At 42.1% G+C, this 12,140-nt stretch overlaps 1 protein-coding gene across 4 annotated transcripts in view; it reads right to left on the bottom strand.

Annotated features, from left to right (window-relative positions):
- The window catches only part of UBE2W (ubiquitin conjugating enzyme E2 W), a 38,750-nt gene that overhangs the window by 3,313 nt on the left and 23,297 nt on the right, over positions 1-12,140 (bottom strand). For 3 of the 4 annotated variants that reach the window (XM_067553607.1, XM_067553608.1, XM_067553610.1), the window contains 2 exons: positions 11,266-11,421; positions 9,805-9,898 (listed from right to left, as the gene is read on the bottom strand). In XM_067553607.1, coding sequence (XP_067409708.1) covers positions 9,805-9,898; positions 11,266-11,421 — 250 coding nt within the window. The remainder of the gene's footprint in view (positions 1-9,804; positions 9,899-11,265; positions 11,422-12,140) is intronic. The other variant, XM_067553609.1, reaches the window with a different exon arrangement.

Genomic DNA, 12,140 nt, shown 5'->3' with positions numbered 1-12,140 from the left:
TTGTAAGGTGAGAACTGGACAGAGCCAGTGGGGTTGACAGCAAGGATTAGATAGCAATAGACAGATAAAAGTAAGTTTTAGGTTAGTTATTTTGATTTATGCATGAAAATATTTTAATTAGATAGGTACACAGATGAAATAACTTGGCAAACTGAGTCTGCACAATGTTATTGAACACAGGATACAAGATAGATGATTAACAACAAGAGACTGGAGAAGACATGGGGAAAACATACCAGAGATCTGAAATGAGTTCCTGTGCTCTGGAGAGGTAACTTGGGCATTTACTTTCCTTGCCTTACCTATCACCACAGAGTCAATTTTATCAATATTTCAGTACTCTGTAAACTTAAAAAAATGTTTGTATTTGAAATTAAATATATTCCCCACTCCATCCTGCCTGCAAAATACTCTGTCCTTGATAACAGTACATGAAAAGAAGACTTCAGGTCACCAACAAGAGGGTGAAGAACTAAAATGCTTCATCGACAAGACCAGTTGGACAGGGTGCACTGGAGGTAAAAAGAGAGTATGTTACCCATCTTCAGATATTTCAGGAGGGGTACCAGGAAAAAAGCTAGCAGCAATCAGAGACACTGGTTGAGGACAAAAAAACATCCTCCTTCCACAGGAATCTCTCCCCTGCCTAGATAGGAACACTCAAATATCTCAAGTGACGGTGGGGTTTTTTTTTGGGAATCTGAGACCAAATCCCCAAAGAGTTACATAATCAGAGGGGGTGAGGGCAGAACTGAGAACAGCCACATGCCTGTGTCACTATTTATGAAGGCTCCCACTTAAGCATTATTCCCCCACTCACACGGCTCTGATCTGAGTACCAGCTGTTCTTGGGGAAGGAGAAAATGCTTGTTCCCCTACAAAAAGGAGATGGGAAAAATGGAACTGACTGCTTTCTCTCTCTTTAAAAAGAGCAGATTCTAAGGACTTCCTAACAAAGTATAAGGCTGAGGACAGCTCGTCTGCAGAAGCAGGAAGATCAGCTGTCAAGCTAGGCTTCTCAACTTCCTACAATCCAGCATATCTTCCAACCAAGTAATTAGATTTTCAACAATCTTTTACTGACTCCCCTTGCTGGTGCCTTTGTCATATAGCAGCAGCAGAGGAATTGAACTATGTGCACTTAAGAAGAAAAACTAGTAAGGGGAACATAGGATCTCTAAGGGCTTTAAAGCATGAATACACCAAAGCACACTACAGAATGTTTAGTAATCAGTACCAGGTTTCACATTACAGCATACTAGGTTGCTGCGCACGCTCTGGCAGATTCACATCCTGGTTTGCCATGCACTAACTTGCTGTGTAGACAACCTCTGAGACAAACTTAAAATTGAATAGTCCAGTACTGCTCCAGAATGGATAGCTATATTTTTAAAGAACTAAAGCAAAGGGGAGAAAAATAAAGTCCATCCAGCCTTTAAACATCACAGCTTTGATAATTCACAACTAGGAAAGGAAGGTAACAAAATTGATTTAGTATTATAGAGATGAAAATTTTCCAATTTCAACAGCATAAGTCATTTTATTAAACAGACTTGTCCTCATCTGCTTGTAACCTTCCCAAGCATGAGTTCTTCTCACTCCAGTTTTATTTACTGTTACCCACTTTTGTTCTTCAATTACTCTATTTTTCTGCCTTTCAATCAGAAAAGAATGGCTGGATAATTTGTCCACCGTGTAAAGAACCATTTGATAACTAGTTGAATAGAAATAGAAGTTTAGCCACTATACAAATGCTAATCATCAACTTCAAGAATCAGATAACCATGTTTATTTTTATACCTACATTTTCACCCTCAGATCCAATTATTTACTTGTAGGAAAACTGGATTAGCACCTAAAGAGTACTACCCTGCAGAGACTTCAACCCTACATCCTAAAGAAGAATCTCATTTTCTCTGACACAGATTAAGATTAAAAATAGAGCAGATTTTTTCACAAAAAGAAAGCTATTAAAAACCATTAGCTAGTCTTGGAAAAGAACTACCAAGAGGAAATAAGGTAACAACTTAAGAAAAAAAAGTCTTCCTTTTTACAAATTCTCTCCATCTAAAGTGCTCTGTTCAATGCCACGTCCTCTTTCACATCATATACTAACATCTTCTTTTATGATATACCACCACTTCTTCTTGGGTTGGCCTCTTATTTTTCCTTCAGTCTTGATCTGTTCCTTACTCACAGTTGTCAGAACTGCTCTTTATATGACCAACCCATCTGAGCCTGCACTCCCTCATTTTTGGGTGTTACCTTTGAGCATGTCTCTAAAACATACATTCCTTACATGATCTTTCTTGGTTAAACCATTCATCCATCTCAACCTTCGCATTTCTGTGGAATAGATCATTTAATTCATGTTTCTTTGTTGCCCAACACTTAGGGCAATACATTAAAACTGAATAAAACAGTGGTCTGTAGACTCTCTCTTTCAATCTTACTGGTTTTAGCCAGTCACATATTATACCACTTATCTCTCTCTATTAGAGCCAGACATCTATTATCTTCGCTCTAATTTTGTGCTCCTTTTCCCCAGATTCTGAAACCCACATACTTGAAACTTTGCATTTTTGGTATTGTCTACCCATCTAGTTTCAGGGATAATTCTTTGGTGTTTACATGGCTCGGGGGAGGGAAGGGAGGGGGAAGAGCGAGATACATTTCTCCAGAATTAGCCCATAGAGAAAAAGCTGATTAGAGCTAGGGAAGTGAGGACCACAAAAAATGTTACAAGAGTAAAGGTGTAGAGAAGAAAGGGGAAGTGATTACTGAAATGTTCCTGAAACATCAGATATGTCTTGTGGATGACAGGACTTGTTATCTTTAACTGTGGGTTCAATTTTGAAACTTTAGGTAATTGAAAATAAGGTAATGAGAAATAGATTAAATATATATTAGTATAGTTGATACTATACTGCACGGTCAAAGGCAACCATTATGCATAAACTGGTTCGACTTTGTCAGAAACAGCTAAATTGTTTCCAGAACTCAACTCCCCAGCATCACAAACACCATCTGCCGTTGTCGGTCCTCACTATTTGAACATGTGGCTCATATGGACAGCTCCGTACCTGCCCATGGAGCAATTAAATGCACCCTGAACATACGCTCTGGTCATCAGCCACCCCTAAACTGGAAGAGATCACCCAGTCACCCACGGTTAACCTGGTTGCAACAAATGGGCTATGGCTCATCTATTAGCATCAAATGGAACAAAGCAATTGGTAGAGGCCATAGCGGATTATCACAACAGACTTCTGCTGGCTAGGCAAACTGATGATGATAGTTGATACTGTGCAGTTCTCATTGGAATCAGAGTAATATTCTGCATCAAATTCTTCTAGTAAACATTATTTAACCTGAAGAATCTTAGGAACGCTTTGGTTAAGAGCTGCTTGGCATCCAATAATTGTGAAAATCAGGGGGGAAAAACAGCTCTGGGGTACATTTACTTTTGAGTTGCAGCAATACTTCCAATGCCAAGTAATGAAAATCATCCAAGATATTTATTCTTCAACTAAAATATCCCATACACACTTAATTCAGAGAGCATAGTATTAAATAAAACGGTTACTAACCTTCTGTAACTGTTGTTCTTCGAGATGTGTTGCTCATGGCCATTCCATGTCAGGTGTGTGTGCGCCACATGCACCAGTGCAGGAGATTTTTCCTTCAGTGGTATACATAGGGCTGGCTTTTCCCTCTGCAGTGTCACGCATATGCACTGGTATAAGGGACGCTGCTGGTCCCCCTTCCCTCTCAGTTCCTTCTTGCTGGAACTCTGACAGAGGGAAGGAAGGTAGGTCATGGAATGGACATGAACACCACATCTCAAACAGCAGCAGTTATGGAAGGTTAGTAACCATTTTTTCTTCGAGTGAGTGCTCATGTCCATTCCATGTCAGGTCACTCACAAGCAGTACCTCTGGCGGTGGGCCAGGAGTTCAGATGTGCCAACTGCAATACCACTCTGCCAAAGCATAAATTGTCCCAAGCCTGTTGCATGATGGAATAGTGTGACGTGAAGGTATTGTTGTGCAGGAGATCAGACTAGATGATCATATTGGTCCCTCCTGACCTTAAAGTCTATGAGTCAAAGACCAAGTCGCAGCCCTGCAAATATCCTGTATTGTAACCTGAGCTAAGAAAGCCACTGATGAAGCCTGTGGCTCTTGTTGAAAGGACTTGTCAGAGTGGCAGGAGGTGCAACCTTTGCCTGCTTGTAACAAGTTTGGATGCAGGTGATGATCCAAGAGGAAATCCTCTGTGATGAGATTGGAAAACCCTTCATTCGCTTGGTGACAGCGATGAAGAGCTGCGTGGATTTTCGGAAGAACTAAGTTCTTTCGACGTAGAAAGCCAACATTCGCCTGATGTCCAAGGTGTGCAGGTGTCTCTCTTCGCTAGGCTTTGGAAAAAAGACTGGCAGGAAGACATCCTGGTTGACATAAACCTGAGAGACCATCTTTGGTAGACACGTGGGATAAGGGCGCAGCTGCACTTTATCTTTGTAAAACACAATATAGGAAGGTTCCGATGTTAGAGCCTTGATTTCAGAGGCTCGCCTTGCCAACGTAATTGCCAACAGAAAGGCAACCTTCCACAACAAGTAAAGAAGCGAACAAGATGCCAGGGGTTCAAAGGGAGGCCTAGTGAGTCTGGACAAAACATAGGGTTACTTACCAGTAACTGTTCTTCGAGATGTGTTGCTCATATCCATTCCAATAGAGGTGAGTGTGCACCCTGTGCACTGGTTCCCGGAACCTTTTTCCCCCTAGCAAGCCCCACAGGGTCGGCTCAGGCGCCCCCTGGAGTACCGCGCTCATGCTGCGGTGCATAGGGCGTCGCCAACCCTGTGGGCCCTCAGTCCCTTCTTTCTGCCAACTCCGACAGCAGGGACGGAGGGTGGGTGTGGAATAGATATGAGCAACACATCTCGAAGAACAATAGTTACTGGTAAGTAACCTTGTTTACTCTCTTCGAGTGATTGCTCATATCCATTTCAATATAGGTGATTAAACAGCCATACCTTGGAGGTGGGTAGGAGTCAGCGTTGAGCCACCCTCGCCAGCACGGCTCTTCCGAAGTCTGCGTCCTCTCTCGCCTGCTGCACAATGGCGTAGTGGGACGTGAAGGTGTGGACCGACAACCAGGTTGCTGCTCTGTAGATGTCCTGTAGGGGCACTCTTCCCAGGAAGGACGCAGCTGAGGCTTGGGCTCTGGTTGAGTGCACTGTCACAGCTCCTGGAAGCGGCACCTTCGCCTGCTCATAACAGGTCTTGATGCAGGTGGTGATCCAGGTGGAGATGCGCTGGGTGGAGACAGGTGAGCCCTTCATCCGGTCTGCCACTGCCACAAACAGCTGTGTTGACTTCTGGAACGGCCTGGTCCACTCGATGTAGTAGGCCAGGGCTCTTCTGACATCCAGGGAGTGCCATCTCCGCTCCTCCTCCAACTAACTTCTAAGTACTTAACTACGAACTACAAACTAGTTAACTCTATTTAACAGTAAAACAGTCTATAAACAACGGTTCTATAGAGAACAAAGGGGATGCTACTTGCTAAGCAAGAGGCAGATGTTCCAGCAACTGTCAACAGGCGGAAAGAAGGAACTGAGGGCCCGCAAGGTCGGTGGCACCCTATGTACCACGGCATGAGCGCGGTACTCCAGGGGGCGCCTGAGCCAACCCTGTGGGTCTAGCTAGGGGGAAAAAGGTTCCGGGAACCAGTGCACAGGGTGCACACTCACCTATATTGGAATGGATATGAGCAATCACTCGAAGAAATAACTAGGCAGAGGTCCCATGGGGGAACCAGGTCTCTGACCTGCAGAAAAAGCCTTTCCAAACCTTTCAGGAATCTGGCCATCATCTCATGAGAGAAGACTGATCTGCTCTGGATATACAGATGATAGGCTGAGATGGCTGCTAGATGTATCCTGATTGATGAGAACGCCAGGCCTTGAGGTTTCAAGTGGAGTAAGTACTCCAGAATGGAGTGCAATAATACCAGGGTCAGGGAGAGATTTCATTCTGCCAGGTAAGAAGCTCTAAGTAGAGGGTTTTCTGCTTTCCAGCAGGACTTTCTGAACTTGAATGGAGCAAGCCTGCTCCTTGAGGCTTACCCAGGCATATTCCACACCGTTACATGCAAGGAGGTTCAGTTCGGATGTAACAGCCAAACATGATCCTGTGAAATGAAGTCCAGACAGTCCAGGAGAGTCCACTGCCAGCAACATGCCGAATCAGTGTTAACGGGGCCATGCTGGAGCAATCATTATGACCTACATTTTGCCCCTCTTGATCTTTATGAGGACTTTGTGGATGAGAGGGATCAGTGGAAAGGTATACATCAGGGCTCCTGAACATTAAAGGAGGAATGTGTCGGGAAGCAAGCCTCTGTTGGGTACTTGCAGGGAACAGAGTGACTTTTCCTGTTTGGTTGTGAATAGGTCCTTCTGGGGAGTTCCCCACCTTTGGAAGATAACCTTGACTACCTCCGGGTGCAAGGACCACTCACTGCAAGAAGAGAGGATCTGCTGAGGTGATCTGCCAACGTGTTCTTGACCCCCGGGAGGTGTGAGGCTTCGAGGTGGATCCCATGTTCCACACTGAAGTCCCACAGACAGAGTGCCTTTTGGCAGAGGGCTGAGGATCTCACTCCTCCTTGCTTGTGACATAATACAATGACAAACAATACTGCATCAAACACCCATACTACCTTCCCTGACATCTGGGGAAGCAACACTTTGCAGGCTAGACAGATTGCCCTGAGCTCTCTGACATTTGTGTGTAATGTTAGCTCCTCTTTGGCTCCCTCAGGATGCTGGGTCCTGAAGGAGCCGAGGTGGGCTTCCCACCTTAGGTCCAAGGCATGATACACCAAGGAAAGTGTCAGATGGGGGGAGGGCCCGCAAAGGGAACCCCTCTTGCTACATGGGCAGAATTTGTTGACAATGCCAATGAGGCAAATACTCGAGGTGTCCTGCCAGGGAGTAAACCAATGCTAGTCACATCTGAAGGGATCTGAGGTGCAGTCTTGCATATTGTATCACATAAGAACATTTTGCCATGTACCCAGCAGTCCGAGTCAAGCTCGGACAATTGCCTGGTGATCAGCTCTGACATGATTTGAAGTTTGGCTTGCGGTAGAAATGTCGGGTAGTTTCGAGGACTGCCCCAATGAACTCTATCCTTTGCACCACTAAAAATGTAGATTTCTGTTCATTTATCAACAGGCCCAGTTCTTGGCAGGTGGCCATAGTACAGTGATGCTGTGCTGGATCTGAGCTTCTGAGTGATTCTTGATGAGCCAGTTGTCAAGGTAAGAAAGAGTAAATTTGTATTCCCCAACATCTGAGGTAGGCCGCAACTACCGCCGAATATTTTGTGAACATTCTTGGCGCTGTTGATAGGCCAAATGGGAGGGCAATGACTTGATAGTGGTTGTCTCCCACCATGAACCGTAAGAACCATCTACGGCCAGGGAAAATGGAAATATGGAAGTATGCGTCCTTTAGGTCGAGGGAGGCATACTAGTCTCCAGGAAGGGGATGATGGAGGCCAGGGAGACATACAGAACCTCAGCTTGAGATATTTTTGAGGCAATGTAGGACCAATATGGGCCAGAGGCCTGCTTCAGACTTTGGGATTAGAAAGTAATAGGAGAACTACCCTTTCCCTCTCAGTTGTAGGGGAACTTCCTCTATGGACCCAACCCATAGGAAAGCTTGCACCTCCTGGATGAGAAGTTGCTTGTGAGAAGGGTCCCTGAAGCAGGACAGAGATGGGGGGGTGGGAAGAAGGGATTGAAATAAACTGAAGGGTGTACCCCACTGCAATGGTGGTTAGCACTCACTGGTCCAATATTATAGCTGCCCACAGAGGGAAGTAGGGTAAAAGGTGATTTGAGAAGGAAAGGTTTGGATTCTGGGTTAAGTCTGCTAGGCCGCCTCCGGGCACACCCTCAAAAGGCCTGCCTGCCACCTGGTGGATAGCAGCTGGAGCCTGACTGGGAAGTACCGGCAGGGGGTTGACCTTGATAGCGCTTTTAGCCCCTTCTTATAAGGGCTTGCTCCTGGCCTGGCCCATGAACCACTGCAGTTGCCGGAGCCTGAAATGCTTTCTGGAAGCAGATGGAGTGTACAGGCCTAAGGAGTGGAGTGTGACCCTGGAATCCTTTAGACCGTGCAGCCTGGCATCCTTTTGGTCAGAGAACAGTGCTGCACCATTGAAGGAGAGGTCCTGAATGGAATGTTGGACCTCTGCAGTCATCCGTCCTATCTGCAGACACGAGGCCCTCTGCACAGAAACAGCTGACGCCATTGTTCTGGCCATTGAGATGGACACATCAGAGACTGCCTGGAGGGAAGCTCAAGCAATTGATTTACCCTTCTCCAAAATAGCCACAAACTCCTGCTTAGACTCCTGGGCCAAGAAGTCAATGAATTTGGCCCTAGAATGCAATATATTATAGTCTCATCTCCCCAGCAGGGACTGTTGGTTCAATATGTGGAGCAGAAAGCTAGCAGTCGAATAAATCTTTTGGCCAGAGATATCAAGCTTCTTCACATCTTTGCTCTTGGGGGTTGAGCCTGACTGCCCCTGCCTGTCTTTCATTGGCCGCTGACACTACCAATGACCAGGTGACAGTACAGATATTCGAACCCCTTGGCAGGCACATAATATTTTTTTTGTCCCTTTTAGATGTAGAGGGCAGAGAGGAGGGGGTTTGTCATGACACCTTGACAAGTTTAACTTCCTCGTGGACAGAAAGGGCCACTCTAGAAGGGGCTGCTGCTGCCAAAACGTCAAAGAAAGCATAAGTGGGCTCCTTCAGTTCCTCTGCCTCCAAGCTCAAATTCGTGGCTATTCTCTTGAGTAGCTCCTAGTGCGCTCTAAAGTCATCCTGCAGGACCAACTAATTATTCACTAATTAACTTATCTAATAAACTATGTACACTAAATCTACAGATGAAACCTCTGGTAGAATGCTTGCCAAGGCAAGAACATTCCAGCACCATCAGTGGCAGTAAGAAAGAAGAGGGAGAGGGAACTGGCTGCACCTCTTATACTGGTGCATAAATGTGCCACTGCAGAAGGCACTAGAGCCAGCCCTACAGATAACATCATCGAGGGAAAAATCTCCAGCACTGGTGCATGTGGCGCCCACACACGACGTGGAATGGTCATGAGCAAGCATTCAAATAAGAAGTACTTTGCAAACACAAGATCTATTGTATTTAACGGATCAGGATTATCATATTAGAATTATAGCATTCCGGTTTTGCTAACCTCCTTCACCTTTTAAATACTTATTTAGAATTGCTATAGGTGACCAAGATCTTTACTCAAATTGTTCCCAAACAATTTTAGAAGCACTAATAATCATATCTTTTCTTTTTCATGTCTTACTTTCAGCTTCTTTTAATTTGAATCAGCAATTTCCAAAGTCTGTTGCTCATAAAAATTCACAAAGCTAGATTTTAGAATCAACCAAATATTCTGACTGACTTTCTCCAATCTTAAACTTTTCTATCTCTTGGTGGACTACAGATTACAATTATAAATATGCAAACTTAAATGGATATCAGTTTTCCTATTAAAATGTAATTCATTCCTTTACAAAAATCTTTTATTTGGTGTCCTGGGAAAGGATTTTATGTTCCAAATTCACTAAGGCTTTTAAATGCTTAAAATGACTTAAAATCCTACTTTGTATTGTTACATTTTTTTTTTTTTTGCACATAGCCTAGCAGACCTCTGAAGTTCCATCTCCAAATTAAATACTTACCATGATACCACCATTTTGTTTTCTTTGGATTTTTGTTACATGTTCTTACATAAAATGAATTATCTGGAGGTCGCCTCTGCAATAGAAAAAAAACCTAAAAATAATCAAATAATCAATATATCACTTACAGTATATTTTCTATTCAAGTAAGCTTTTACATTCAAAGAATAGATGCCATACATTTTGTAAAGTGTGTTAAAAGCAAGACTAGATCTGTCTACTACTGGTCAGGAAACTTACTTTAGCACCTTTCTAGCAAGAACTTTGTTTTTAAGCAGGGATACCCAGACAGAGCAAAAAAGTTTGCAAAAAACTTTCAGAAAGTTTGGACAAAGAAAACCAATTAACCAATGTTATTTGCAAAGGCAAATCAAACTTAAACCACTGCCAAATTAAAATACTTTTGAAGTTTGGCTTTAATGTATCACACTTATAGCTTCGAATCTCAGTCCATACGAAGACTCTCATATTTTGGGGAGATTGACCAGATGAACTTGAGTTAGGGCCTTTGCTCATGAAGATCTGCAGGCTATCAATAGCCTAATAAGTAGAGCCATTTTCTGAACAGAAATTTTAAGGAAAAAAGAGATAGGGTGGTCATAGTAAAAAGGGAAAGAGCCATAGAAATAATAAAAAATAGTTATAAGCATTGTTTTGTACCCAAATAATATATATTTTCCTGCAAATAATTAGAACTGAAATTGTGATGCAGTGAGAATAGACCTCTAGCAAAACAGCATCATACAAGAAATGACTGATGTAAAATAAATAATTTCACATGTGATTTTACTCTGAAATGTTTATGTAAAAAAAATTGAGCCTTTTGATGCAATGGATCTTCTCCGAGTGCTATATCTGCTTACTTAAGTGACAAAAATTTATTGTTAGCTGTGTTGGTTCTCCTGTGCTATGAGAATGAGCTGGAAAAATGGAGAAAAAATAATCTGGTAATGGGATTAATTTGATTCTTTACAAATAGAAAATTTTCTTCCTAAAAATTCTTTAATATAGCAAGTTGACATCTGCACTACTTAAAAGTACACATTTCAGTACAATCACTTATGCATTTCCTTTTAGAGTCAATATAAAGAGCAGTCCCAAAATCTATTTTAACCTAGGAACTGATATTTAAAATGGCCTTTTGAGCTATTCAGCTCTCTTTTTGCAGTAATCAGATACAAGCAGGCTACTAGCAGAGCACAACTATCAGGGAAGTATTGTTCTGTTTACTCTTCAGTTCTAGTATAATATTGCCTTAACTGGCACTGCCAAAATGTTTCAGTGTTTTAATTTATGGTATATTTGTTTGCATATTAGAAAAAAGGTAACATTATTCAAGCATGAGAAATATAGATAAAACCTTTGATTTTGGAAAAAAAATATAAAAAAAACTTACAGCTTTCATTTATTTTACTCTGAGTGCATTTAAAAAAAAAAAAAAAAAAAAAAAAAAAAACATACCTTTTCTTTGCAGCTGGAAAGCATGCTAATAATGCTAAGACAAACTGATTGCACTGAAAGAGCTGGGGACCAGTCTTCTGTTAGAATGGATAAACAGATATGACCATTGCTATAAACATGAGGATGAACAGGAATATTGTCACCAGTAAACATGACCTAAAAAGAATAAAATACAGTTAAGCATTTGTTAACATTCTAAATGAGATATGAATGTGCTCCTGTCTTCTGAAAACAGTAATGCCTTATATTCAAGAGCCAGATTATGCCATCTTTTCTTACACTGAGTAGTATCTTTCTCTGTTTGTAGTCTCACTGATTTCAGCAGGACTTTTTGCTGACAATGGTACTAATTAATGTAAGGATGGCAGAATCTGGTCCAAAGTCACAAGTATTTATGGCAGAAAATTAGTGTGAAGAACTAAGGTTAAATATAATCAGTACTTATAAACAGCAGTGCAGCAGAGAAAAGTGCAGATACAGCTTCTCTAAATTATAGCGATATAAAGACACCACAAAGCTTTCATGAAAATTTTTTCAGTCTTAAAGCCTCATCTTATTCTTCATAGAGAAAAGACTATAGGCCAGCAACCCAACACATTGTGTTTCAATGGTTCCATAATCTACAACATTATTCAACAGGAAATATGATGAGATTCACAAATGAGTATGTCTTCTTACAACCACAAATACAACAGAAATTTGAGTTTGGGGCACCTGATGCAGGTCCCAGTAGAAAAAAAGCTTGTTAATTAATCCTACAGACTAACAAAAAGTTGTGATTTATAAAACCGCAGCAAGCTGCCACATCTAAAATTATATATTTCATATTATATTCTATTGGAAGTATGATTTTGAGGTGAACAAAATAACAAGTG

The sequence above is a fragment of the Emydura macquarii genome, unplaced genomic scaffold (assembly GCF_026122565.2).
Source record: "Emydura macquarii macquarii isolate MOO-44397 ecotype Brisbane River unplaced genomic scaffold, CSIRO-AGI_Emac_v2 contig_1477, whole genome shotgun sequence".
NCBI classification, from domain to species: Eukaryota; Metazoa; Chordata; order Testudines; family Chelidae; genus Emydura; species Emydura macquarii.
The sequence above is the reverse complement of the archived record's forward strand: the minus strand, read 5'-3'. Positions and strand labels throughout refer to the sequence as shown.